This window comes from Columba livia, chromosome 9 (assembly GCF_036013475.1).
Source record: "Columba livia isolate bColLiv1 breed racing homer chromosome 9, bColLiv1.pat.W.v2, whole genome shotgun sequence".
NCBI classification, from domain to species: domain Eukaryota; kingdom Metazoa; phylum Chordata; class Aves; order Columbiformes; family Columbidae; genus Columba; species Columba livia.
Genome location: NC_088610.1, coordinates 13,365,042 through 13,388,355, shown reverse-complemented (window position 1 = coordinate 13,388,355; position 23,314 = coordinate 13,365,042). Strand labels below are relative to the sequence as shown.

General features: G+C 45.9%; 2 protein-coding genes across 5 annotated transcripts in view; both read left to right on the top strand.

Moving 5' to 3' along the window:
* The window catches only part of ACAP2 (ArfGAP with coiled-coil, ankyrin repeat and PH domains 2), a 64,543-nt gene extending 51,249 nt beyond the window's left edge, over positions 1-13,294 (top strand). For both annotated transcript variants that reach the window (XM_065073920.1, XM_065073919.1), the window contains 6 exons: positions 508-600; positions 1,858-2,045; positions 2,360-2,469; positions 3,485-3,595; positions 3,851-3,912; positions 8,720-13,294. In XM_065073920.1, the coding sequence (XP_064929992.1) occupies positions 508-600; positions 1,858-2,045; positions 2,360-2,469; positions 3,485-3,595; positions 3,851-3,912; positions 8,720-8,823 (668 nt within the window). In that variant the 3' untranslated portion in view covers positions 8,824-13,294. The remainder of the gene's footprint in view (positions 1-507; positions 601-1,857; positions 2,046-2,359; positions 2,470-3,484; positions 3,596-3,850; positions 3,913-8,719) is intronic.
* A 57-nt stretch (positions 13,295-13,351) lies between these two features.
* The window catches only part of XXYLT1 (xyloside xylosyltransferase 1), a 33,804-nt gene continuing 23,841 nt past the window's right edge, over positions 13,352-23,314 (top strand). Inside the window, exons 1-2 of one of the 3 annotated variants that reach the window (XM_065073923.1) lie at positions 13,352-13,762; positions 19,543-19,690. In XM_065073923.1, coding sequence (XP_064929995.1) covers positions 13,352-13,762; positions 19,543-19,690 — 559 coding nt within the window. Of the gene's footprint in view, positions 13,763-13,817; positions 14,470-18,804; positions 19,098-19,542; positions 19,691-23,314 lie in introns of those variants that run through there. The other 2 variants (XM_065073924.1, XM_065073925.1) reach the window with 2 other exon arrangements.

Genomic DNA, 23,314 nt, shown 5'->3' with positions numbered 1-23,314 from the left:
TGCTTTGCTAACTTGCATGTCCCAGCGGTTGCTGTAAGTAGCGACGAGGCGAGGCGGGAGTCTCTGTTCTGTCCTGATGAACTAGATTCACTCTTCTCCTACTTTGATACCTCTTCAAAACTACGTAGTAGTAAGTACTACAGCTATGGCATGTTCAGTATTTGCATAGTGATCCATTATGTGTTGTGGCCATTTCCCTGCATTTAATCCATTGTCTCCAGGCTACTGCATCGCTTAGTATTTTCATGAAATAATTTAAGCTTTTTTACTTATCCTGATCTTTCCCTTTCTAATATTTGACATTTATTATTATAAATCTTATGGTTGCAATATGTGACTTCATCTTTTTCTATGGTTATGTTAAGAATATTGAATACTTACTAGTCATCAAAAAAAAAAAAAATGTATTCAGGACCAAGTATAAGAGCTTGCTTTATTATCATGGTATTTGTGAAGAGTAGGCAACTTAACAGTCTGCGTAGTAATTGCAGTTTCTCCCCAAAACAGTACGAAGCAGTGACAGTGGGATCCAGCAGAGTGCTGATGACAGCAGAGAACACCTTGTCTCTACTATATCAGCTAACAGCTTGTATGAACCAGGTGCGTTAGGCTTGCTCTTGTAAAAGGGATTAGTACTTGGTGATACAATTAATGTCTCTTCTGCCCTGCTGGGCTGAAACATTTTTAACAAGGGTAATAATTGGGCAAGTGACCTTTTTCTCTTCCAGGCATGTTAGTGAGAATTACATTGAATCCTTCTAAGTGAACGCAGAGAACTATGTTTTTTCCAGTCAGGTGATACGGTGCCAGAACTTTGGGGTTTGTTGTGTGTGTTTGTTTTTTCAGATAAAGCAATGCTGCATTTTGATACAGACAAGCCTCCATAGATACGCATGATCCTTTTATAAATAGTTAAATCCTTGCAGATGGTATTCCTGTTAAGTTACAGATAGTGGGCTTTTATGTATTACTTGAACATGCTTGCTTAACTTTTCTGTTTTCTACTCAAGTGGAATTGACCATGTCTTTAAACATTACCCCCTCTTTACTCAAAGTTTTATAAATTGATTGATGGGGAATACCTTCCTATCTAATACTAGCATCCTGGTCTGACAGATATATTGAGTATGGCTTGTCAAAACATCCAAAACATGTGTTTCTAAAGCAAACTTATTCTTCTCCATCAATGCACACTTCTGAAGTATGTTTTAAATCCAGTAGTTCGCAGCTGTGATGTGTAGGCAAGCAGCACGTGGCTTGGGTCCTTTCTTTGACTGTGTTGTAGATACTCTTATGAAGTTGTAACTCATGAAAGCTTGTATATAAGTGTCTTTATCTCCTGGACTTCACTCTGTGTAACTCTTATTGAGATGAAAAGAAAGATTATGCTTTAGTCCGAAATATTATAGCCACAGCTAGTAATTGGTAAATGACAATGGTATCTTTCAATGAAAATTAGGTCAGGTGTATCAAGCTGTTGCAGATAATGTTGTATTTGTACGACTGCATCTCTGCAGGAAATCAGTTTTATTCTTGTCTCACGGTATAGGCTAAAACACATATCTAACCTAAAATAATTTCTTAAAAATTCTGTGGGATATGTAAATTGAAGGATATTCGTATGTGCCAGTAGTGTGGTGAGAATGTTTTCTGGGCAGTAATAATTCTGTGAAGTGGCCATGCGTGAATGCTGGAACAAGCCAAAGGCATCTGTGACGTCTGGCGGAGCGGCAGCAATGCACAGCATTCTGCAAAGCGGGGGCTACCTTGTGCCAGAGAAATGACATTTTTGGCCAGAATTCCAGGAGGTACCTTATAAAAACAGGGATTAGATTAACATTTTTTTTTTCTTTTCAGAAGGAGAGAAGCAAGAGTCTTCTGTGTTCTGTGACTCCAAACAGCCTAGTCCAGGATGGCAGCTGTATCGGGCTGCCTTTGAGAAGAATCTCCCTGATATGGCAGAAGCATTGGCGCATGGAGCTGAAGTGAACTGGGTCAATGTGGAAGAAAACAAAGCAACACCCCTCATTCAGGCAGTGCGAGGGGTATGAGATACACATACGTGACGTGGGAGGAGGGGAAGGGGAATAATAGGGATATTTCTGTGTCACTGTTCCTTTTGAACTGCTTGCTTTGCTAATGAATGATCATGTGATGCTGAAGTTGTCTTTACAATGTGCAATTTTCTTTTTCCTGTTAATGCTTGGGAATTATATAACCTGGTAGTGTTTCAGTTTGGTATGGAAGCAAATCCCTTTTGTTTCCTTTCCCACATGACTTGGTGCTGAGAAGGCAGAATGGGTTTGGCTCTGATTCTGGAGATCTGGTGCTGAATTGTTTTTTTGCTTTGATTCTGTAGGGGTCGTTGGTTACTTGTGAATTCTTACTGCAGAACGGGGCCAATGTGAACATCAGGGACATGAAAGGAAGAGGACCCCTGCACCATGCCACGGTTCTGGGACACACTGGGTAACTCGCTGCTCCAGAACTTGTCAACAGCCAGCCTTTACTATAATTGTTCACGAGAAGCTTCTTAATTTCCCCAAATATTCTGGCATTTTAATATATTTCAGGTGATCTAGGCTTTTCTTAAAACCATGTGGTAAGAGACAAACCAACATTTTGAATTAACAGTTTAATGCACCAGCAAAACACACACCTATAGAAACACTTTGCTCCATTTTGTAAAAACATGTATTTAATAATGCTTTGAAACAGCATGAACTTTCGGTGAAGACTCATGAGATTTTTCTTGTTTTCTTAAGAAATATGATACAAATAGGAGAAATGGTATGTGAGGGCCAAGGCTTTTTCTGACTCATCCCACTTGTGTTGCACCGAGAGTGTATCTCATTTCAAAATGTACTGTGTTACACCTTGAGTTTTGGAATCGTGGCTTTTGACTGAAACCCTGTACCAGCTCAGTTCAAATGAGGACACAGTCATCTGGTCGTGCCCAAGCTCTTTGCATGCATGAATTCTAAATAAGAGCCCAAGTTGAAATCCTGGGACAGTTCAAGACTTAAGCTTGGTCAGTATGCCCTGTTCATAAAGATGAAGAATTATAATAGCAGAGCAAAATGAGATCAGTTTCTCTTGGGTTAATCAGGCACATATGAACTGTATTTGTTACTGTATTGACTTATCCTGCTTAGTGATTCTTGTCTGTTGTGGTGAAAGAGATGAGGTTTTTTAGTTTTGCAGCCTAAGATGATACAGGAAGGCAGAGTCTCACTTCTAAAGGGTTCAATTCCTTTCTGCACTGCTGTGGTTTAGCTTAAGCAATCTTTCTAATGTGGATTAAATAGTTAAATGTTTTGCTTACTACTACGTTAACATCTTAGTTGTTCTAGATGAGTAGCACTCTTCTAGTACGTGCAAGAGTTTTGGCAATTTAAGCCAAATATATTGCATCCAGCTTGAATTTATTTGCCTCTTTCTTTTATTGTTCTGAAAATAATTTTTAAATGCTTTTTCTGAACAGACAAGTATGTTTATTCCTAAAACGAGGAGCAAACCAGCATGCCACTGATGAAGATGGGAAAGATCCTTTGAGTATAGCAGTAGAAGCTGCAAATGCAGATATTGTAACATTGTAAGTTGTGTGTTCTGTTTTTAACTAGGTAACTAGATTTTTTTTTTTTCCCCTATTCTGTTTCAAGTTAAAAATATAAGAAATGTCAAAATTACTTTACAGAAAACAGTGAGAGCAAAAGGAAAATCGAAGTGTGCGCTATCCATAGATGGTCTCACTGGTGGTGTGGTTCTGGGGTGCATTGTAGGTCTTGAATTGCCGTATTTTTTTAGTGCTTTACATATGACATTAGTCTTTTTGTTTCCTAAATCATAGGTTGCGTTTAGCGCGGATGAACGAAGAAATGCGTGAATCAGAAGGACTCTATGGACAGCCAGGTCAATACTCCACTAATAACCATACTGAAATGCAGTATAAAAAGTGTATTCAGGAATTTATCAGTTTACAACTAGATTCTTAGGATCTGTGGGAAATTTAGGATAGCTCCGTATAATAACATTTTTTATGAACTACTGACGTGTTAAAGCTTCATTGAAATTCACTGGTGTGACTTCATCAGAGTATTTAGGGGGCCTAAAAGGAGAGTGTTTAAAGTACGTTATTATAGTAGTGTGTGGTAGTACAGCCATTACCAACCCATTTTGCTGGTAGTTGTCCACAGTTTTCTCCTATTGGTGTTCTCTTGAAATTCATGTAATGTTAGGGTTTACCTGGTGTTATTTAATAGCAACCTTCTGACCCAAGTTGATCAGATACAGTTGAGGAGTTCATCTTATTACAGGATACCATTCTCCTTCCTGTGGCATGGTCCTTTTTTTAAGAAAACAATGCTTGCAAACCAATGTAAAAATGTACATTGAATATTTCAAAAGAAGTCCAGACAGAGATAGGAAATTATTATTTCCTCAAATCTTATTTTTAAATATTTTTATTTGTTAAGATAAAAATAAGAAACAAAACAGTCATGCTGAAATATGTATTTTTGTATGCATAGTATCTTACCATTTGATTAAAAAACAGATTGACAGACATTTGAGCCACCTGGTACAGGAAAGTAACAAATTATATTTCATGAATATGTACAACTTTATCCTCAGGCACTCGGTCCCAATTTAGACTATGTTCTGATGTGATATTTATGCAAGCCATTTCTTCTATTATGGTATGCTTCCACAGGGACCTAATTTACTCCTGTGCAGATATCAATAATGAAGGCACACTTGATTGTCAAGTTAGACAGCTAAAAACACATTGCCCTACCTGGCAGTAGCGAAAGGCAAACCTTATTTTTAAGGTTGAGAACTGAGTACTCTTGGCTCACTCCTATAAAACCCTCATGTATTTTGCACTAAGTTGTAAGGATTGTATGTGCTTATGTCTTTTACCAGATTGGGGCTGGAATATACTCAAGGGGTGACATTGAGTCTCATGTCAATACCCCAGATGAACTCTATTAAATAGACCAAATTTATTTATTTCATTCATTTCTCCTTAAGAATAGATGTTTTTCAAATTCATTTTTAAACAAATCTTCTAGGAAATTCAGATTAAAACAGTAAAAGTACTGTGGACACTCAGACATTCAAATGCTTCCTTTGGCAAAGCAACAGATAACTTAGAAGTATATACCTGATTACGAGCTTAAATGAGGAAGAATTCCCCACTCAAAGTGCAGCAGGCTACATATGTGCAAAAAGTCTATTGCCAGTTTGGCCATACTGAATGTAAAGCAGTTTTCTGATACAACGCACACTACTTCACTGATGGGCTGAAGGTAACAAATACTGAAGTAGTTTTGAGTCTCCTTGTTTCTATTGTAAGAGGTAAAAATAACTACCGGTTTCAAATAGTAAAATGCTTTGTTTTAAGGGAGCTAGGTATTTTGATTCAGCAGCTCTGTGATCAATCATAAATGAATATTTTAGATCATTTAACTGACCTGTCACAAATCCAAAATTCTTATATAAACTATAGAAACATCTTTTCATTGATAAAAAAGCCTCTGTCAGTTACTAAACATTATGTTTAGTAAAATGTTTCATTCATAACAAATACAGGCACTGTTTACATGAAATTATGAATGTGTTTAAACTGAAGACAGGGGAGACTGTTTTCCCTGACATCTTGTTTAAAGTATTTTTTAGACATTCTTCAATTAGGAGATGAAGTAAAAAGCTGGCTAAGTTGTTAATAGAAAATAGCTTGACCTTTTTATCTGTTTTTATTACGGTAGAATCCAGAGACTGCAGCTGATAGAATCTGATCCAAATATTTTACAGATAGTATCCAATCCTTGTAAACAGGTGAGATTGACAATGGGAAGTGGAGCTGCCAGAAGGGACAGAGCTTGCCCAAAATTGGGGAGGTATCATTAGAGTCACTTTTGAAATTCAGGCCACAGGCTCTGTAGCACAGTGTCCCAGCAGGGAGATCATCCGTACCTGTGGGCAGCACAGCTCTGCTCTCCTCCCTTCTTTACTTGCTGAAGTCTCTTTTAAAAGCTGAAGTAAATATCTGAGTATTTATAGTGTTAGTGGCTGCCAGCCTGCTGGGAGGGTTGTGTGGATGTGCAGGCACAAAACGTGTCTCTGCTGCTGCGCGGTGCGGTACCCCGACCTGCTGAGAACAGAGCCAGGTCTCCTTCACAGCTTAGACACCTTAAAATAAGGGCAGCACACGGAATTTAGAGCTCCTCTTTTCCAAAATTCAGATTCTAGAAGAAAATAAGGATTTTCAAGGCAATTGTAAGTTTACTGGGAGCTATGTGAGGGTAAATATCGATGTATGAGTTTGCTGTCATCAGAGTGAAACCAACTGCATATTTCTCTGCTTTAGTAATGTGGTTGATGAACAATTACTACTGTAGCTAATGGCGCCAACGTTTCAAATTTAAATATACCTGGCTGGTTTGAGCTACTGAGAGAATGTATATATTGCTTTGCCAAGGTACAGTTGGTCTTCCAAAATATTGCTAGAGGGGGAATGGGCTGAAACCAGCTTGTTCCACAGAAAGTTCATTTCTGGTGGTAGAAGCCATATGCACCATTGTACTGTTTCTTGTATAATACTTGAGTGCTCATCTTCTGGTGCTACAGTAGGTCTGCTAACTATTTGATATTAGTATTGCTACTTTTTCTTCCTATCTTTTCTTGAATGTATGATGTGTGCCTTTTGAGTTACTCTGGTGTTAAATGGTAAAGCAGTGTTATAGTATTTTTGTACATAAAATCTGCACTTTAGGGAAAACATTGTTTGGAACGGGAGTTTCAATAATTCAGTTTTCAAGTAGGATTTTGAAATAATTATAAGGTTTACAGGATTAAATATTTTAACGCAGCATACAAACTAAAGGGGCACTTTATTTTAGTCTATTTTTGTATATAGTATTTTTGTTATGTAATAGAGCCAAAAAGAAGAGCCACAATGTATCCTGCAAAACTAGCTTTTGTTTTTTCATTCAAGTTCATTTGAAAGAACCAAATGTGGCAACTTGAACTACAGTACTAGTTCACCAGTGGAACTCACTTCTCTATTAAAAGCGTAATGGCTTTTATCATACAAGCTTGATTCCAATTTGCTCCTCATAGCTGTTCTTGTGATGAATGTTACAACTCTCTTCATTCTGTGCTTTTCTCCTGGTGCAAGCAGTTAGCAGAAACTGTTACAATGAAGTGTCCTGTGCCTGCTTCATCTCTAGAACAGACTTGAAACTAAATCTGAAAACCAAAAGGGAATTTCACTAGAACTTTTACCAGTAGAGCAGTATTGAATGTATTTATCTTTTAGAGTTTTGGAAGAATCATGTCATTACATTTTTATATAAACCCACATGCCATGCATGTTAACTAATTCTGGAAGGTCAGTTGTCATTTCTAAAAGTGTTTTCAAATGAATGCAGTCTCATCTCCGAAAGAATAATACTTCTGTTATAATGTTGGAGATGTGCATCAAAAGGTAGAATAACAACACAGTGTAACTTTCCACTGTAGTGCCAACTTTTATAACACACAAAAAATCCTTTTAAAACTGCCCTTTGGGAAAAAAAAAAGTGGTGGAATAATACTTCCCCAACCAGACTGGAAAAAAAGGTCTTTGTGTTCAGTATACACGATGAAAGAGATTTTGGGGTTGATTTCTTTGTCATGCTACCAATCAAGCTACCGGCAAGTAGTGCTGGGATCTTGTATCCTGTATGGGAAGGCAGTAAAATTTGGATGGCTGCATAGTTCCTGAGCAGACCAAATGTTTTATGCGTTTAATTCCATTTGAAGGCAATAGGGTATGATTAATGTTTTAAAGTGAAACCTGAACTCAAGGCCCAAAATGCTGCAGCAGATGAAAGAATGTGAAAATGACCATTTTAAAGTGGCAGAAGAATAACTTGGCAAGGACTCAAAAAGAAATCACCACGGGATGTGTTTTCCTGTGTAGACAGGGAGGGGGAGGGAGACGGGCCTGCTGGGAACTGCTGCCATCCCTCACTTTGGAATATGTGCCAGTAGTTAGGTTGTGTTGAAGCACAAAGGGTAAAGATAAAAATAACCAAATGAAAGATGTTTAAGGAAAGTATCATCACTCTTATAGATAAAACTAAAAGATGTAATAAATGTTCAGTAATGCATGTAAAATTTTATATTTGCTAAAGTAATAGAACAAAAGGGTTTATGAACAATAATTTCTCTACTTAGGATTGGGTTTTTTATACTCTTGCTTGCTGATTGTTTCTCTCATGGAGAGTTCTGTCTGGCTGTAAGACTTCTGACCTCTGTTTCCAAGTAAATCTTTATTTATGCCATAATTCTACTTTTCTGAAGAGAATCTTGGTTAGCACTTCCTTGCAAAAACAAGGATTTTATTCTTTAATGGCTAATAAACATTTTTCTTTTTACATTGCTTTAAAATGCTTTCATTTTTCCTTTCTAACTCTGAACTTTCCTCTGCGTGGCTGCCTGTGAGGTACTATTTCAGGTATAGTTTGGCTTTGTTTAATTTGCTTCTACAGAATGTGCATGCAAGTAAACAGTCCCAAAGAATTCACATCAGCATCATTCCATCTATAAGCAATATTTATATGTGAACAAGTGTTGTGCAGTAACTGGTAGCACAGTAGGACATTCGTGCAATGGTGGGTGATGTTAACTGTCACAAATGATTAAAACTGTTTCCCTTTTCTTTTCTACCCAGGAGATGAAATTTATCAGGACATTTTTCGTGACTTTTCTCAAATGGCATCAAATAATCCAGAGAAGCTAAACCGTTTCCAGCAGTCAGATTCCCAGAAGTCTTAAGTGTCAAGAAGAAGAACCTGATCCTTATAGTGCAAGTCTTTTTTTACTTTAACAGAATGAATTATATGCATTTTGTTAGATAGTTTGGATAAAATGACCACTTCAATGTAGCTTTAGATTGTGGTAGCTGGGGAAATGTATGAGTCGGTTTATGTTATACAGTACATATACCTCAGCAGCTAAAGAAAATCTTTAAAAAGAAAAGGAATACCTGTTAGCTCAGTATAAAAGTAGTACCTGTTAGCAAGTACGAAGTTGTCTGCAGTTTGTACACGAAGTTAGCAGGGCATAGCTGTGTGCATTGCAGACTCTGGGTGGCAGGATGATCAGACTGTCACCTCTCTCCCTGTTGCCATGAGGAATGTGCCTCTGACGAGAAGGTCTGGGTTGCATTTTCTGGGACTGTTTGGAAGGGAAATCAGGTAATGACTTACTGAGTTGTCCTTCTGTTTGTGAGTCTATAACTGAACAGATTCTCTTGTTCCTGTGCTGACTCTCATTAGAGGTAGGTTGTTAATAACAAGACATGGTAACTCCTACTCTTTTGCAAGCTCTTTCACAGTGGAAGCTTTAACACCAGGCTGGCCTTTATGCTGGTGACTGCGGGTCAGTCACAATAGGTATATATCCTGGAGGACCAAACTTCTAAGAGCAGTCTATTTTCCTTCTCTTAAGTTAAACTTTCTGTGCAGCAAGTATTCTTTTAAATGAGCACGTGGAACCTTTCATGAAAAATAAACTTAATACTTCTGGACGTGATGTGGGGTTTGTTTGTAGTATTTTGACATCAAAACTTGGAATTTGAGACATGAAAGTAAAAATTGAGCCGATGGAGTTTGTGTAGAACAGTCATATGAAGGCTGTTTGTTACCTTTTCTTTCTGTTGTTCTCACTATTAGCCCTAAGCTGGATATATGAAATCTGATATGTAGTGCAGCCACGCTAAATTTAGGGCAATCGATGTTCTTTATATAATCTGCAAAGACACGTATGTATACATGTTGTCTAAACTAAGGTGTGCACAAGAAAACTCAGGACTTTCACTGCACATTTTTGCAACATAATGGATGAGCAGAGTCTCCGGCTGCATTCTGAAGGCAGCAACACAGTTTGCTATATTCAGTCGTGAGCTCTGCGCTACCCATGTGCTTGTATAAACGGTGACTGTCAGTACGTGCTTATGTGCCGGGTTGTTTAATACCCATATAGTGATCATCTGAAACCCCAAACCAGCAGATGCAAGTCTTCATGCTCTGTTTGTCTGCCCTATGGACAACTTACACAGAATTTTTTGGTAATGTAGTATCAGTGTAGTGAGTTTTTTAACAATCGTAATAGCCATGGTATTATGCTGGCCTGCTATATAAATGTATTTAGGAAATGAATTGGCTTTTTGCCAAGCTGGGTAAGACAAGCAAAATTGGGTGAAGAATTTCTGTAAACTATGGTAAATTAAACTTTCTGGCATGTTAAATTTAAAATATTTATTGTTTTGCATAAAATTTATAATAATGCATCCAATCTGGATGATTATTGCTGCAAAGCTAATAGCATTTCTGAAGTGTCCAATAGATTCTTTTGCCAAGCAGAAGAATCTTACAAAACAGTTCTTGCTTTGTGTGTGGTCTAATTATGCTAGAAAAGCAGATTCTGTCCATTTAAAGAGTGTGCTTAGTCTGAACAGTAAGACACTTAGGAATACCACCTGTAAATAGCTGTCTATGAAATGATAATGTACTTCCTAATCTGCAGTATCTAACAGCAGTGGATGTTTTAGTAGATCTTAATAAGTAAAATTCCCAGTGTACAGATGGGACAATATAAGATATGGCCATATATATAGCATACACTTTAGACATAGGTTTTTCTAAAGATTTGTCTTCTGCAGCCTCCATGAGAGGCAGTATATAGTGTGACTGGCTGCAATGTAAAGCTACCTAAAGCTTAATGGCATAATTGCTATCTCAGTCCTTGCTGCTGGAAAAATATCTGATACACTTATTTCAAATCTCCGCTGGTATTTTCCTTCCGAGCCAAAGCAAATCTCCATGATAAATTTTGCAGGATGCCTTCCTATAAACAAGAAATTTCTTCACTGTAGCTCTGCGGAGCCATTTGCTGCATTTCCAGCTCTCACCTGTCTGGGAAGCAGCATCAGTGTGTTTGTGCTGGAGGACTAGTAATGTACCCGATCCACGGGCTGTATTGCTCTTTTCTGGAGCTCTGGAATTCTCATGGTTCAGGGAGTAGGTCAGTCACTTCTGACCCTGCAGCCTTTTTCCTTAGTCCTTTTAGGTACGCTAGGATGTCCTGTATAAGTGGCACTCAGTTAAAGCTTTTTTTTCAAGTCAGGTGCAATACATATGTTAGGATGTTGCTCAGCAGCAAAAATGAAAATGCCATTAAGTTGCATGAAATCTATTGAGGGCTTAGTCCTCCCAGACCAGCAGGCTCGGTGCTCCAGGGCCTCTGTAGCTCGCAGGATTCTTACAGAGCAGGATTATCTCAAGTACTCTGAAGATCTGGATTTCCCTATCGAGTTCTGACACTGAGCAATAATCTTCTGCTCAGTAATGTCAGTAAACTTCTATTTTTATTTCAGTATGAATGTGAGTATAACTAGAATAGTGGACGAGAAGGTTCCATTGTGGGTTAACATCTTGTTCCCTGTACCAGATACTGGACAGCTTCAGTTCCTGTCCATGTTTCTCTGTAGGTATGAAACATGATAGGTCTGAATCAGTGGGGTACAAGGCAGTCGATTCCTGACACAGTTAAAAATCACTTTTCACGTGGATTTTTAGTAATTTACTAGATAGCCCATTTAAAGATTTTTATAATATTGTTCCTAGCCAGAGTTAGATCATGTTCCAAAAGTCTCTTGGAAAGACAGATGTCGAGCAGCTCAATATATATTCTAATGCATCTTGATTTCAGAAGTGTAATTTTTTTACATTGCATGTTGATTAGAATGGTGTCTGTGGTGTCTCCTTAAGATCTGTATTGTTTTAGTTTTTCATAAGTTTTCATATTTTATGTTAATGCCAGTATAGTGCATATAAACTTAAATTCTTGAATTATCATACTGCATCATGCCACTGAATTATATTAGACATGGTGGAATTTGTTCCTGTAAATTTGCGTGTAGGCAGTAGACAGCAGAAGTTTTTATTTGCTTTCACAAGCCGCACATACTGCACTGAACGCATATTTCAGTTGTTCATTAGTACATTTTGGCCTTTGGCCTCCTTATCAATTAGGACCTAATCCCAGAAGTCCCTGAAATCAGTGTCAATCTTTGCGTTTCTTTCAGAAGCTTTAGATTGTACCTTTGATAGCTCCTAATGTTAGTGCATGAAAGCATCCTGTGTTAATACTGTATTTTTTGCTCTATGGGCTTTTATATTTTACCTGTTTATATACTGAGCTGAAATAGTTTCAGAAAATGCAACCAGACCTTCTGCTGCTGTCAGCAAATCCCCATGTCAGAGGAATTTTCTCCTGTTTCGTAGTGTGACATCAGTTCACACATTATCCAAATTCTTAGAGTTCTCAATAGGGCTACAACTTTGTAGCACTAAAGAAGAAAGGTGAGAACTAGAATAGGGTGGGGTTGGCTGTGATGTTTCCAGGACTTTGGTGCCTCTCTGCAGCCATCGGTGTTCAAGTGCGCATGTTAACTCTTTTATCATGAGAATCTCCAATGACACAGTGAATATAAAAGGCTCATTTGATAAAACTACAAATAATATGCAAGTGCAAGGATGTCGTATTTTTACACTGTCAAAAGGACTGAGCTGGTTATTTAACACACTGAAAGTATTTTGAGAGGAAGTTTTGCAAGATAGCATCTCTGCCTGTGTGCAGATAGACACTTTTTCTGAAATTAGAGTTTATGCCACTTGGTTGTGCAGCTGATTGTCTCGCACAAAAGCCCATTTTTAAAAGAGATACAAACTCCACAATGGCAATACTGGGGAAAAGGATGAACGTACCACTTCGGAATATCCTGTTTCATACGCTTGCTTTATCTTTTTGCATATGGTGTTTTCTTGTTTCTCTTCCCATGGAAGGAGATGATAGAGGAGGAAAAACATCCTACTCACTTTTCTGTTAGGATCCCAGATTTTCCATGTTTTGATAGAAATTGCTGAGAAATCATCATTTCCTCAAGCAGAGGAGCTACTGTCTGAAATAACGAACTTTATTTTTTTCTTTATCACTGTGTCTGTCTGTATTTGGTGATTTTTAAGCATTCCAGTAGTAAAATACCTGCATTCTGTAACTCTCGAGGTGTAACTGTACAGACTGTACACGCCCCCCCCAGTTCCCTTTGTACTCGAAACTTGAATGTCGTTTTCTGTAGTTTGTCATTGTAAATGAGAGAAACGCGTTATATACCTTTGTAGCCCGCGGCCTGTACATGCTGTAAGGACTGTAAATACTGTATGGATTAAACCTTTGTACGCGCCGAGCGGCTCTGTCTGGGCGGGCCGGGGGCGGGCGGCGGCGCTGGGCCCGCCCGGTCATGGCGGCGGCGCTGGGCCGGGGCTGGGCGCGCTCCCAGCCGTGCGCGCTGGCGCTGGCCGCGGCGCTGGCCGTGTGCGCCTTCTACTACCTGTGCGGCGGCGGGGAGACCTTCTCCAGCGCCACCCGCCGCCTCCGCGCCACGCCGCCCGCCCCGGCACACCGCCACCCCCAGCGCGGCGAGGCGGCGGCGGGGGGCCGCGACCTGCACCTCCTCATGATGTTCACCAAGGCGGAGCGGAGCCCGGCGCTGCGCGCCAAGGGGCAGGCGGCCCTGCGCTCCATGCTGCGGCACGGCCGGCTGGCCGGCGGGGACGCGCTGCACCTCCACCTCGTCACTGAGGGCGCCAGCAGGGACATCGGCCTGGGCCTGCTGCGGGACGCGCTGCGCGGCGCCGCCTTCCCTCACCAGGTGCGGGCGGGGGCGGGCGGGGGCGCGGGGCCGCGCCGCACGGGGGCTGCGCTGCTCGGGCTGGGTGCTGCCCCGGCAGAGCATCCTCCGCGGCTGCAGAGGAGCGCGGGGCTCTCCGGGTGATGTTCATCTCCCAGCACGATAAAGGGAGCAGAGTTCTGGTGGAAACAAACTTTCTTTGCTGCCAGCCCTTGCTCCGGCGGCGTCCAGAGGGGGGGTTGCTTCACATCGGCATTGGAGGAGGCTGCGTCTCTCCCCGGTGTCTTGAATCTTTAGAAGGGCTCGCTCTGTGTGAGCTGAGCCCCTGTGCTCGCTTTTCCTGCATGATAGGGATGTCCTGGTGCAGATCGGTGGTTATCGAACCCACGTCTCTGAGTGGCCCGGGAAGACCTGGTGAACCACTCTGCTTAAGAAGAGCAGTTGCTCTGAGCAGCGCTGCTCCTCTCGTACAGACCCTGTGGTTAGCCCTGGTTCAGCGTCTCAGTGCAAGGACCAGGTGTATCACCCTACTGCCAGCGGCTCTTGAAGAAGAATGGAGAGCCTGCAAAGGTTGGGGAGCTTGCACGTGCAAACATTCATCCTGCTGCCTGGCAGAGAAACAGTTCTGCCTCCCAAAAATGTCGTCAGTGCAGTCTATGCGAAGTCAGGCTTTCCTTCACATTCAACAGCTCTGAAAACTGGAAGATTATGAAGTTCAGAGATGCCAGGTAACTTGATTTTCCTGTCCCGAGGTGCTGCTGCACAGTGTTGCTTGGAAGCAACCTCTACTTCTGCTGTAACCTTTCATTTCTCATCTTTCAGATATTTAATATTAACTGAACTCTGCTGAGGTGTAACTAGAGATGTAACCTTAACATCGTTCATAAGAACCACTTGTTGCTAAATAATCCCACCTCTCCGTTTTCTTAAAAAGCTCTTTACTGGTGCTGGTGCTCAGTTGGGTCACGAATACTGGTGAGTGACGTGCACCGTGCTGGCAGCGCTCAGCTCTCTGGAGGGGTGTGCGTGGCGCCTTGGGGGGGATTCCTCCCTGCTGTGGTGAGGTGCACTGGCAGTGCCCCGTGATGGTGCAGTGCAACAGCTGACTCAGGTTTGCGATATCGTGTCCCATGGAGTGGGGACCCCTGGGCCACCATGGTGTGCAGATCCCTTGCAGACACCCCTGTGTGCCTGTGGCTGCCTTACCACTATCTGCTCTTCGCAGAAACCAAACTCCTCTGTGGGCAGCCGTGCTTCACCAGGAGGACACAAGCTTGTGAGTTAAATGTGGTAGGAGTGGGAGGTGGGGGCATGTAGTGATGGGTCTGTTGCTGGACAGGCCCCCATCTGTGCTTGTGGACTCACAGTAAAGCCTGGCTCATGTCTTGGTGAGTAGGTCTTGCACCAAAACTGATCTCTGTTGGATGGTCTAGAGGACTCAGGTGAGATCTCACTGGGATCTGCTCTGTGGAACAGCTTCTTCCCTCTGCCCTGGCAGAGCCTGGTGTTGCATTAGCCAGCCTGTGGTTGGCACTACACTTCAGATCTGTTCACTGACCTGTTCTGAGCTAGAGAGTTCCTAGAGAGCAGATGCTGTTCCACACTTCAGAAGCATACAGGAAGCATACAGCCTTGCCCTTAACACTGTGACAATTTCTGGTGCACTAGCAGGTGACAGTGCCTTTTTATTCTTGCTGTAGTCTACCTCATTCTTCTTTAGTGGCAGGAATTGTCACCACAGCTTGGACCTTTTGTGCAGCTAAATGCTGAACAGGGTTGATCCCCAACCTGGTCCTTAGCTCCAGCAGTAATCTATCTCCATCCTGCGACCTCTTCTGGTTTCTTTTGGTGTCCGCAGAACACTTGTCTGCTTAACGCTGTTTTGTCCGAGCAGACCCATAGGTGAGGCTTGATAAACCGCTCAGACTTTGAATGTAATGTAATGTTACAATCTTGAATATAACTTTTACTTCACGAGGATGTGATTTGGGCTTTGCTTTTGGAGCTGTCATTGCCTTCCCGTCCTAGCAGAGCTGGGATTAGCTGGGTCCTCTATTACGGTGAAGCCCAGGAATCAAACCTCAATCCCAGCCCTTGGGGAAGGTCATGGGCCAATTCTCGCTTCTCCTTAATCAAATTCAGGAGCTTTCAAAATGTCCTGGAGACTGAAGCAGCCAGCTGCAGCCTGCCAGGGCAGGAGCTGGGGGGGTTTAGGAGGGACCACAGTGGGGTGTGTGGGAGCAGCTGAGGCACAGAGCCGCCCCTGCTGGGCAGGGCAGCCCTGGGCTGTCCCAGTTGCAGGGCGGTCAGGATGTGGCGTCACGGTCCCGCAGTGCCTGTGCAGATGTGGCCCAGCTGTGGAGCTGTGAGCGCAGCGTGTCGAGGGCGAGCGGCAGATGGAGCTGGCGCTCCGCGCTGTGCAGCCTGCGCGGGTGGGGAGCAGCGGGGCGGGGAAGCTGCTGCGCAGCGCTGGCAGCGGCGGTGCTGGGGCTGCAGGAAGGACTCGCCGCACCCGACACACAGCCAGGACCTGGCCCACCCCAGCCTTGTCCTTTGAGCTCAGGGCTTTTCTGCTCGCAGTTGCAGGCACCACGTCCTGTGGGCTGCAGGGGGATCTCTGCAGCCTCTCCTGCTTCCCTGGGAGCGAGCCCGGGCGTGTCTCAGCAGCCGATATGACACTTATAAAGAGCCTGACTCGCCCTATTTCCTGCAGCTCTGGGCTGCACTGTCTGACTCCTTGTGCTGATTCATATCACCTATTTGTGTCGTTCCCCTCAGAGAATGAAACGAACTGCACACTCTGCTTGCTGCTCTTCCTGGTTGCCTGTTTAGATCGGCCCTGTGGAGTGTGCTGCCAAACACCGACTCCTCCACAGGTCCGGCGCTGTGCGGAGATGTGCTGGGGTGAATGTGACTGAGCTGCCATGACCCCGCGCTTGCAAGACAGCTCCAAAGATATCTGGCACGAGAAGGAGGGAAAGTTAAAGAGAAGCAAAATGTGGGTTGTTTATTCTAGTGAATCAATTGAAAGGGTCTTTTCTTGGTATGTGACGTGTTTATAAAACTCTGCTTGCACAGGAAACCCATAGAACTTTTCTTAGTGTCCTCAGCAAACCTGGTCAGATTTAGCTATGGGGATTTACTGAAAGCTGCTACACAAATAAATAACAAAGTACAAAATTAGCATCAGATCAACAGGCTGTGCTAAAGTCAGCAGTTGGGAGAGGAGAAGTCCTCGCAGCCCTGGAGAGACGAGTTGGTCTGTGGCTGCAGAAGGAAGATTCAGCTGCTCAGGAGTTTGCTTTGCAGAAGTGCCTAACCGAAGGGTGGGCAAAAGACACCGTTTTCCTGTTTTCTTTGGCAGAGGAGGAAAGGCAGATGATGCGGTGTCTGGAGTTTCAGGAGTATTTTTCCCATGATTTTTGTCCACTGGTGCTTGGCACTCTCCTCGTTTTAGAGGTGATTGAAATGGGTTTGGCTTTTTTTTCTCCCTGCTCAGCTGTTTCCTATGTGCTGTGCAGACCTCAGGCTGCCTTTGCTGGATGCAGAAGGGTGGTTACAGGTGCTGTATTTCTCTTCCACACTTCTCCAGTCTGGCTGGACCCTGAAGCTGCCCCTGCTGAGCTGGGCTGGGAGCAGCACATCGAGCACCGCGGTGCTGATGCTGCTCGGCTCCGTGCACAGGAGTCGGTGCCTCTGTGCTGGGGATCGGTGTCCTACTGTGTCTGGCTACCTGGGATCACTGCGGGCAGCGGCGCTTGGTGCTGCCAGTCAGCTGCCTGTTCCCTCAGCATGGCCAGTGCCAACTGTGATGGTGAAGCCATCATGCAGCTCAGCAGGGCTGGGGTGAGATGCTGCCATAATGTTGCTGGTAATGGTGTTTCCTCCCCTGCGGTGTCTGGGGGAATACTCTGTGCTATCCAAAGCCAGGTGTGGCTGCTGCTGAGCTCTCCCAATGCACTTTCCTGGTACATGTTGTTCTGTGTTTTTCCTGCCGTCCCACTGCAGGCGCTTGGCCCCAAGCCCAGCAGCAGGACGCTGTCCCCAACGAGGGACATGCTGGCCATGGAGCCTGCGTGAGGGATCTCACAGCACCCGGCTGATGGCGAGGGTGGTGTTCGGGCTGTTATCCCAAGGAGGGCCCTGTGGGGACTCCGCTGTGACTGTCCTTCAGTGGTACCTCACTGTGGGCTCGGCTGCCGGGGTCAGGATGGGCATGTCATCTTGCCTTGTCCAGTGTACTGCGGGTCCCACAAGCAGCTCCCCACCTCCCACACAAGGGTGCTTTGATCTTGGTAATGTTTTCTGCAAGAAAGTGTGGGAAGAAGCTCCAGCCTGTTTGCTGCCTCTGTCTCCATGCCAGCCTTGCTCAGAGTCAGAGCAGCTCCTTGTGCATCCCATAGAGAAGATGGACCTTGCACCAGCTCGTGCTCCCGAGCTGCCTTTTCCTCTGAAGCAGTTGATTTGGTTTGATGTTAAAAAAAGCAAATACTGCTTGTTTAATTGTATACCACAGGTCTTCTTAACCACATGAAGTTTCGGTGGGGAAAAGGAGTGAAACCATAGAACTGTTGAGTAGTTTGGAAGGGACCTCCAGAGACCGTGGGGTTGAGTTCCCTCCTGAGGATGGGCCAGCTTGGGAAAGTGTCTTGGTATCCCTCAAACTAGGCTGCTCTTTCTAAAATTCAAGTACTGCTGCAAAGTTGATTCCTCGCTGGCCTTTGGTTCCTGCCGGGCTCTTCCTGCTTCCCCTGGCCTGAGAAAGACAGCGCGACCTCAAGTCTCCACACTGAAGTTCCTGTGCTTCCCCCATCCGCTCCGGGGTCGTGTCCCTCATCTCTCTTAATTACCCTGAAAATCCCTCTGGTTATCACACATGATTCAGTGACCTGCATCCTTCTGGGTGTATAACAAGCATTAGGCTGCTTGCAGGTTCCTGTTCATCAGCCTTTGACTAAAATTAGCGATAAGCATGTAAAATTTCAGTAGCTGACAAGATACGTTTGCAATTGCTCCTACTTCTGGCCCACAGCCAGGACTGCGCAGGCGTGACGGGGCGGGTGCTGGTGTGTGGGCTCCTGCGGGGCTGAGCCGTGCAGGTCATTGCTGGCACGAGCAAAGCTCCAGCACCAGCGGGCTGAGCTCCATCTAGAGAAGATGCTCGGCTCTGCTGTAACTGCTGGTGTCTGGATTTTCAGCAGCGTGCTGCGGCCCATCCTCCCTTCCCCCTCGGGCGCTGGCAGGACGTGCTGCAGAGCTTGTCTCCCTGCCGGGCTGGGGTTCAGGAAATCCGGGCTGCATCCCTGGCCCTGTCACAGCCTGTCTCTGTGGCAGGGAGCAAGGCTTGGTCCTCAGGGTAAGTGACGTGGTCTGGCTTGCCTCAAAACGGCAGGATGCCAGAGCCTGGAGTGAGCACTCACCTCTTCTGATGGACTCCATATGGCAGACCAGATACTTGGTTGCATTAGGCAGTGGGAACAGGCCAGAAAAAAACCCACAAAACATTGAATACGCTTGATTGTGTGTGCAGATTCGAGTCTCTGCCCATCTCACAGTTATGAAATGGCTGTAAAAATCCTTCCCTCCTTTCCCTGCCATGTTTGGCTGGCTCTGGTGACAGGCGGACACACAGGGTCTGGGGCAGCTGGGTCACTTTGTGCAGCTGTGGTACCAACCAGCAGTATCTGTGCTTTAACAACCCCCGCCTCGCCCCACACCCTTTGCTGGCTGAGCAAAGGGAGCCGGTGCTGGGCCCATCCCCAGAGGCAGTGACTGAGCGGTGTTTCTGGCGTCTCTCCTAGGTAATAGTGCATGATGTGAATGAGCTGACGGAAAAGCTGTTTCCAATTGTTGAAGCCATGCAGAAACACTTCAGCGCTGGATCGGGGACCTACTACAGTGACTCGATCTTCTTCTTGTCGGTGGCCATGCATCGCATCATGCCCAAGGGTAAGCCCTCACTGAGCTGCTGCAGCAGCTGCCTCTGCCAACACAGGCTCTCTTGTTCTTCTGCACAGAGATGTTATCTGGTGCTATTTGAAATGCAAAGAAAGCTAACGAACTTTTGAGGTGGGCTTCTGGGGTTCTGCTCCTTCCTGCAGAGTGACAGACCTTTTGGTGCAAGGTTGCCCCCAACCAGGTCTGGTGGTATGAGTGGCTGTGTCCCTGCCACACAGCACCTGGCCCTGTCCTTGCACCCTGAGATGATAGGAGAGGTGAGAGAGCAGCGAGTGTGCTCACCCTGTGCGTGTTTACAGCCACATTCCCCGTGGGTGTCAGCAGAAAGAGGAGCCACGTGTTCGTGGTGCAGCTGCCTGGCTGTGCCCTAGCAAGCGTCAGCAGAAAGAGCTTGTTGAGCCTTTCCTCTTGGCTTCAGTGAGCTCTTGGAAAGCCTTGCTTATTAGCAGCCACTGATCACTAAAGTTGCCTTATTGTGCCTTCACTGTGCTGTTATTGAGTGTGGGAACAACAATAAATCTGCAGGAAAACAAGGCAGCTGGCAAAGAGGGCTTGGGTCTGTTGGTGCCATGTTTTCCTTCCCTGGCTGCACACGGGTGCTTCTCCTGGCACTGGTGTGCTCTCCAGCCTTGGACCGGTCACACGAGGAGGGTGTTACATCCCTGGGCTCTGAACCCCTTCCCCAGAGCTCCCCCAGCCCTGCCTGTCCCTTCCCGGTGCTGGTCCCTGGGCTCCCCCTGTGGCTGCACTTCTGGCCTGTCACACCGGTGATGACAGTGTCCTGTCTTGGGCCAGCCGTGCCCTCCCTGTGCCACAGTGGGAGGAGGTGACCAGCCTCTCGAAGCTGCTTGTGGGTCGCACGCGGTGGTTGCTGAAATAGCCGTTCCCGTTGTTCACACCACCAGCACTGGCAGCTTCCTCGGCATCTGGAGCCTGTGCCATACTGTCATACTGTCTCCTGCAGACTTCGTACCATGGATCTCAGGTGCAGTCTCGCTCTTGCTGGGACATGAGCGGGTGCAACTCCCCTGTGTCCCTGCTGAGCTCTCTCCCAGCTTGGCTTCTGCTCTGGTCTGTGAAGCTTCCTCTGGACATGGCCCTGTCTGCAGGGCACAGCCATCCCATGCTGGCTCATTAAGTGACGGGGCAGTGGTGTTTAATTTGTGTGGGCAGGCATTAAAGAAGAGCAGGCAGGGAGGTGACCAGCTTTGTCCCCCTGGGGCTGCGGGATGAGGTGGCCCCGAAGGTCCCATCCGACCCCCACCGATCATTACTCTGGTCTCCAGCGAATCATTACTTTACTCTCCATTAGACTTGAGTCTTATTTTTTTTTTTAGTCTGGTGATGTCTGCATTGCGAGAGCTTTGAAGTATGCTGAATACAAATGACGGTATTAATGCCGGTTAATTCACTCATCCCCATTCCCTACTCTGTCTTTGCCGTGTGTTGAAGATACCCATGTTGTACTGCCTGCAAGAAGCTGCTCAGTCCGCAATGTCTTTTCTCAGTTCGTTAACCCAACAGTTGTCTCATCTCATGGAAAGCTTGTTTGCTGTCCCTCAGCCTTATGGGGCTTTCAATGGTCTGTTCGGGGCACAGGATGTTTAAAGAGGCATTTTTACAGTTTCACGAGCTTAGGTTTTTTTGCAGAAGCTGCTAGTAAAGCTGATTTATATTTCCTTTGCAAGGGAGGTCAGATTTACGGCGCTGGATGCCTGGTGATTTATGGGGCTGGCAGGGCTCCCCGGCTCCGTCCCTGCTTCCCGATGTGCAGCCAGCACTGGCCGGGCAGGCAGCGGGACAAGCAGGGAGCAGGCAGCAGGACAAGCAGGGAGCAGGCAGCAGGACAAGCAGGGGACAGGCAGCAGGACAAGCATAGGACAAGCAGGGGGCAGGCAGCGGGACAGGCAGCAGGGCAGGCAGCGGGACAAGCAGGGGGCAGGCAGCAGGGCAGGCAGTGGGACAGGCAGCGGAACAAGCAGGGAGCAGGCAGCAGGGCAGGCAGCAGGGCAGGCAGGGGGCAGGCAGCAGGGCAGGCAGGGGACAGGCAGCGGGACAAGCAGGGGGCAGGCAGGGGGCAGGCAGCAGGGCAGGCAGCAGGGCAGGCAGGGGGCAGGCAGCGGGACAAGCAGGGGGCAGGCAGCAGGGCAGGCAGGGGACAGGCAGCGGGACAAGCAGGGGGCAGGCAGCGGGACAAGCGGGGGACAGGCAGCGGGACAAGCAGGGGACAGGCAGCAGGACAAGCAGGGGGCAGGCAGCAGGGCAGGCAGGGGACAGGCAGCAGGGCAGGCAGGGGACAGGCAGCGGGACAAGCAGGGGGCAGGCAGCAGGGCAGGCAGGGGACAGGCAGCGGGACAAGCAGGGGGCTGGCAGTGGGACAAGCAGGGGGCAGGCAGCGGGGCAGGCAGTGGGACAAGCAGGGGGCTGGCAGGGGGCAGGCAGCAGGGCAGGCAGGGGGCAGGCAGCAGGGCAGGCAGCGGGACAAGCGTGGGACAGGCAGGGGGAAGGCAGCAGCTCTGCTGCCCACTCGCAGGCTGGCGGGAGCTGTGGGAATGGCCCCAGGCTGCTGCCGCTCTCCTGGCTCTCAAACCAGCCACTACTGGTGTCGGTGGGCCCCTTTGCTAAGGTGAAGGAGAAATTACTAAACCTTCCTTTCCAGGCAGCATTAGTGTTTTTCTGATGCGTTTCTGTGCCATTTTACCTGCCTTTTGTGCCTTTTTTTGCACCTTTGCCGGCACAGCTGCCTCCACAGTGTTCACACAATTTTTTGGAGGAAGCCAGATTTGATTGGAAACTTGAGGACCTTCCAGGAGAAATTAAGGCCCTGGGCTGAATATTAAGCTCTCTTTTGTGTTTGTTTGTATTTGTGTTAATCAGTCTATAGGTTTTTCTCAATACATAGCGACCTTTGCATTAAAGTTGCCTGGCTTCAGTTTCCCAAATTTGTAGTTTTTTGAAGGGAGGCCTGTACACAGTATCTTGCCTTAGTGATTTGTTTGGAGCCTTGGGGTTGTGAGGCACTGACTTTAACACAAGGGATGTTTGTTGTGGTTCGGGTTTTTTTTTAAGGCTTGTGGAACACATGCTGACTGTGTGCATGTTACACTGAGAATAAATGGATCTTGCTACTCAGCTGCCCTGTCTTTCACTGCTGCTTGGGGTCCTTGCCCAAAAAACTTCAGATCTAAAACCTGCAGCTGCCAGACTGTAATAGAACAACTTCTTAGCTGGTATAAATCATGGAACTCTCTTGCCTTAAATGTCTTACATCAGTGGAGTCAATCTGATTTAAACCAGCTGGGGACTTGGTATGCAGCGTGCAGCAGTGCAGACTGCATAACTCTTGTCTGCGCTGGAGGCTCATAAATCCTGTTTTAATGCAGTGTGGCCAGGCTGGCAGAGCTGGAGGAGGGTTCAATGCATCGCAGTGGTTTTGCAAGGGAGAAGTGATGGGAAAGTTACACTGAGAGAGGACGAGCAAGGTTCAGGCTTAGGAAGAGCTGCCAGGATGAGGACAGTGCCAGTGTGAAATGGTCTGGGGGCTTGCAGAGGAGAGCTAGTAGGGGAAGGGAGGACAAGGACTCGAACTCAGACTTTTTTACTTTTCTTTCAGGT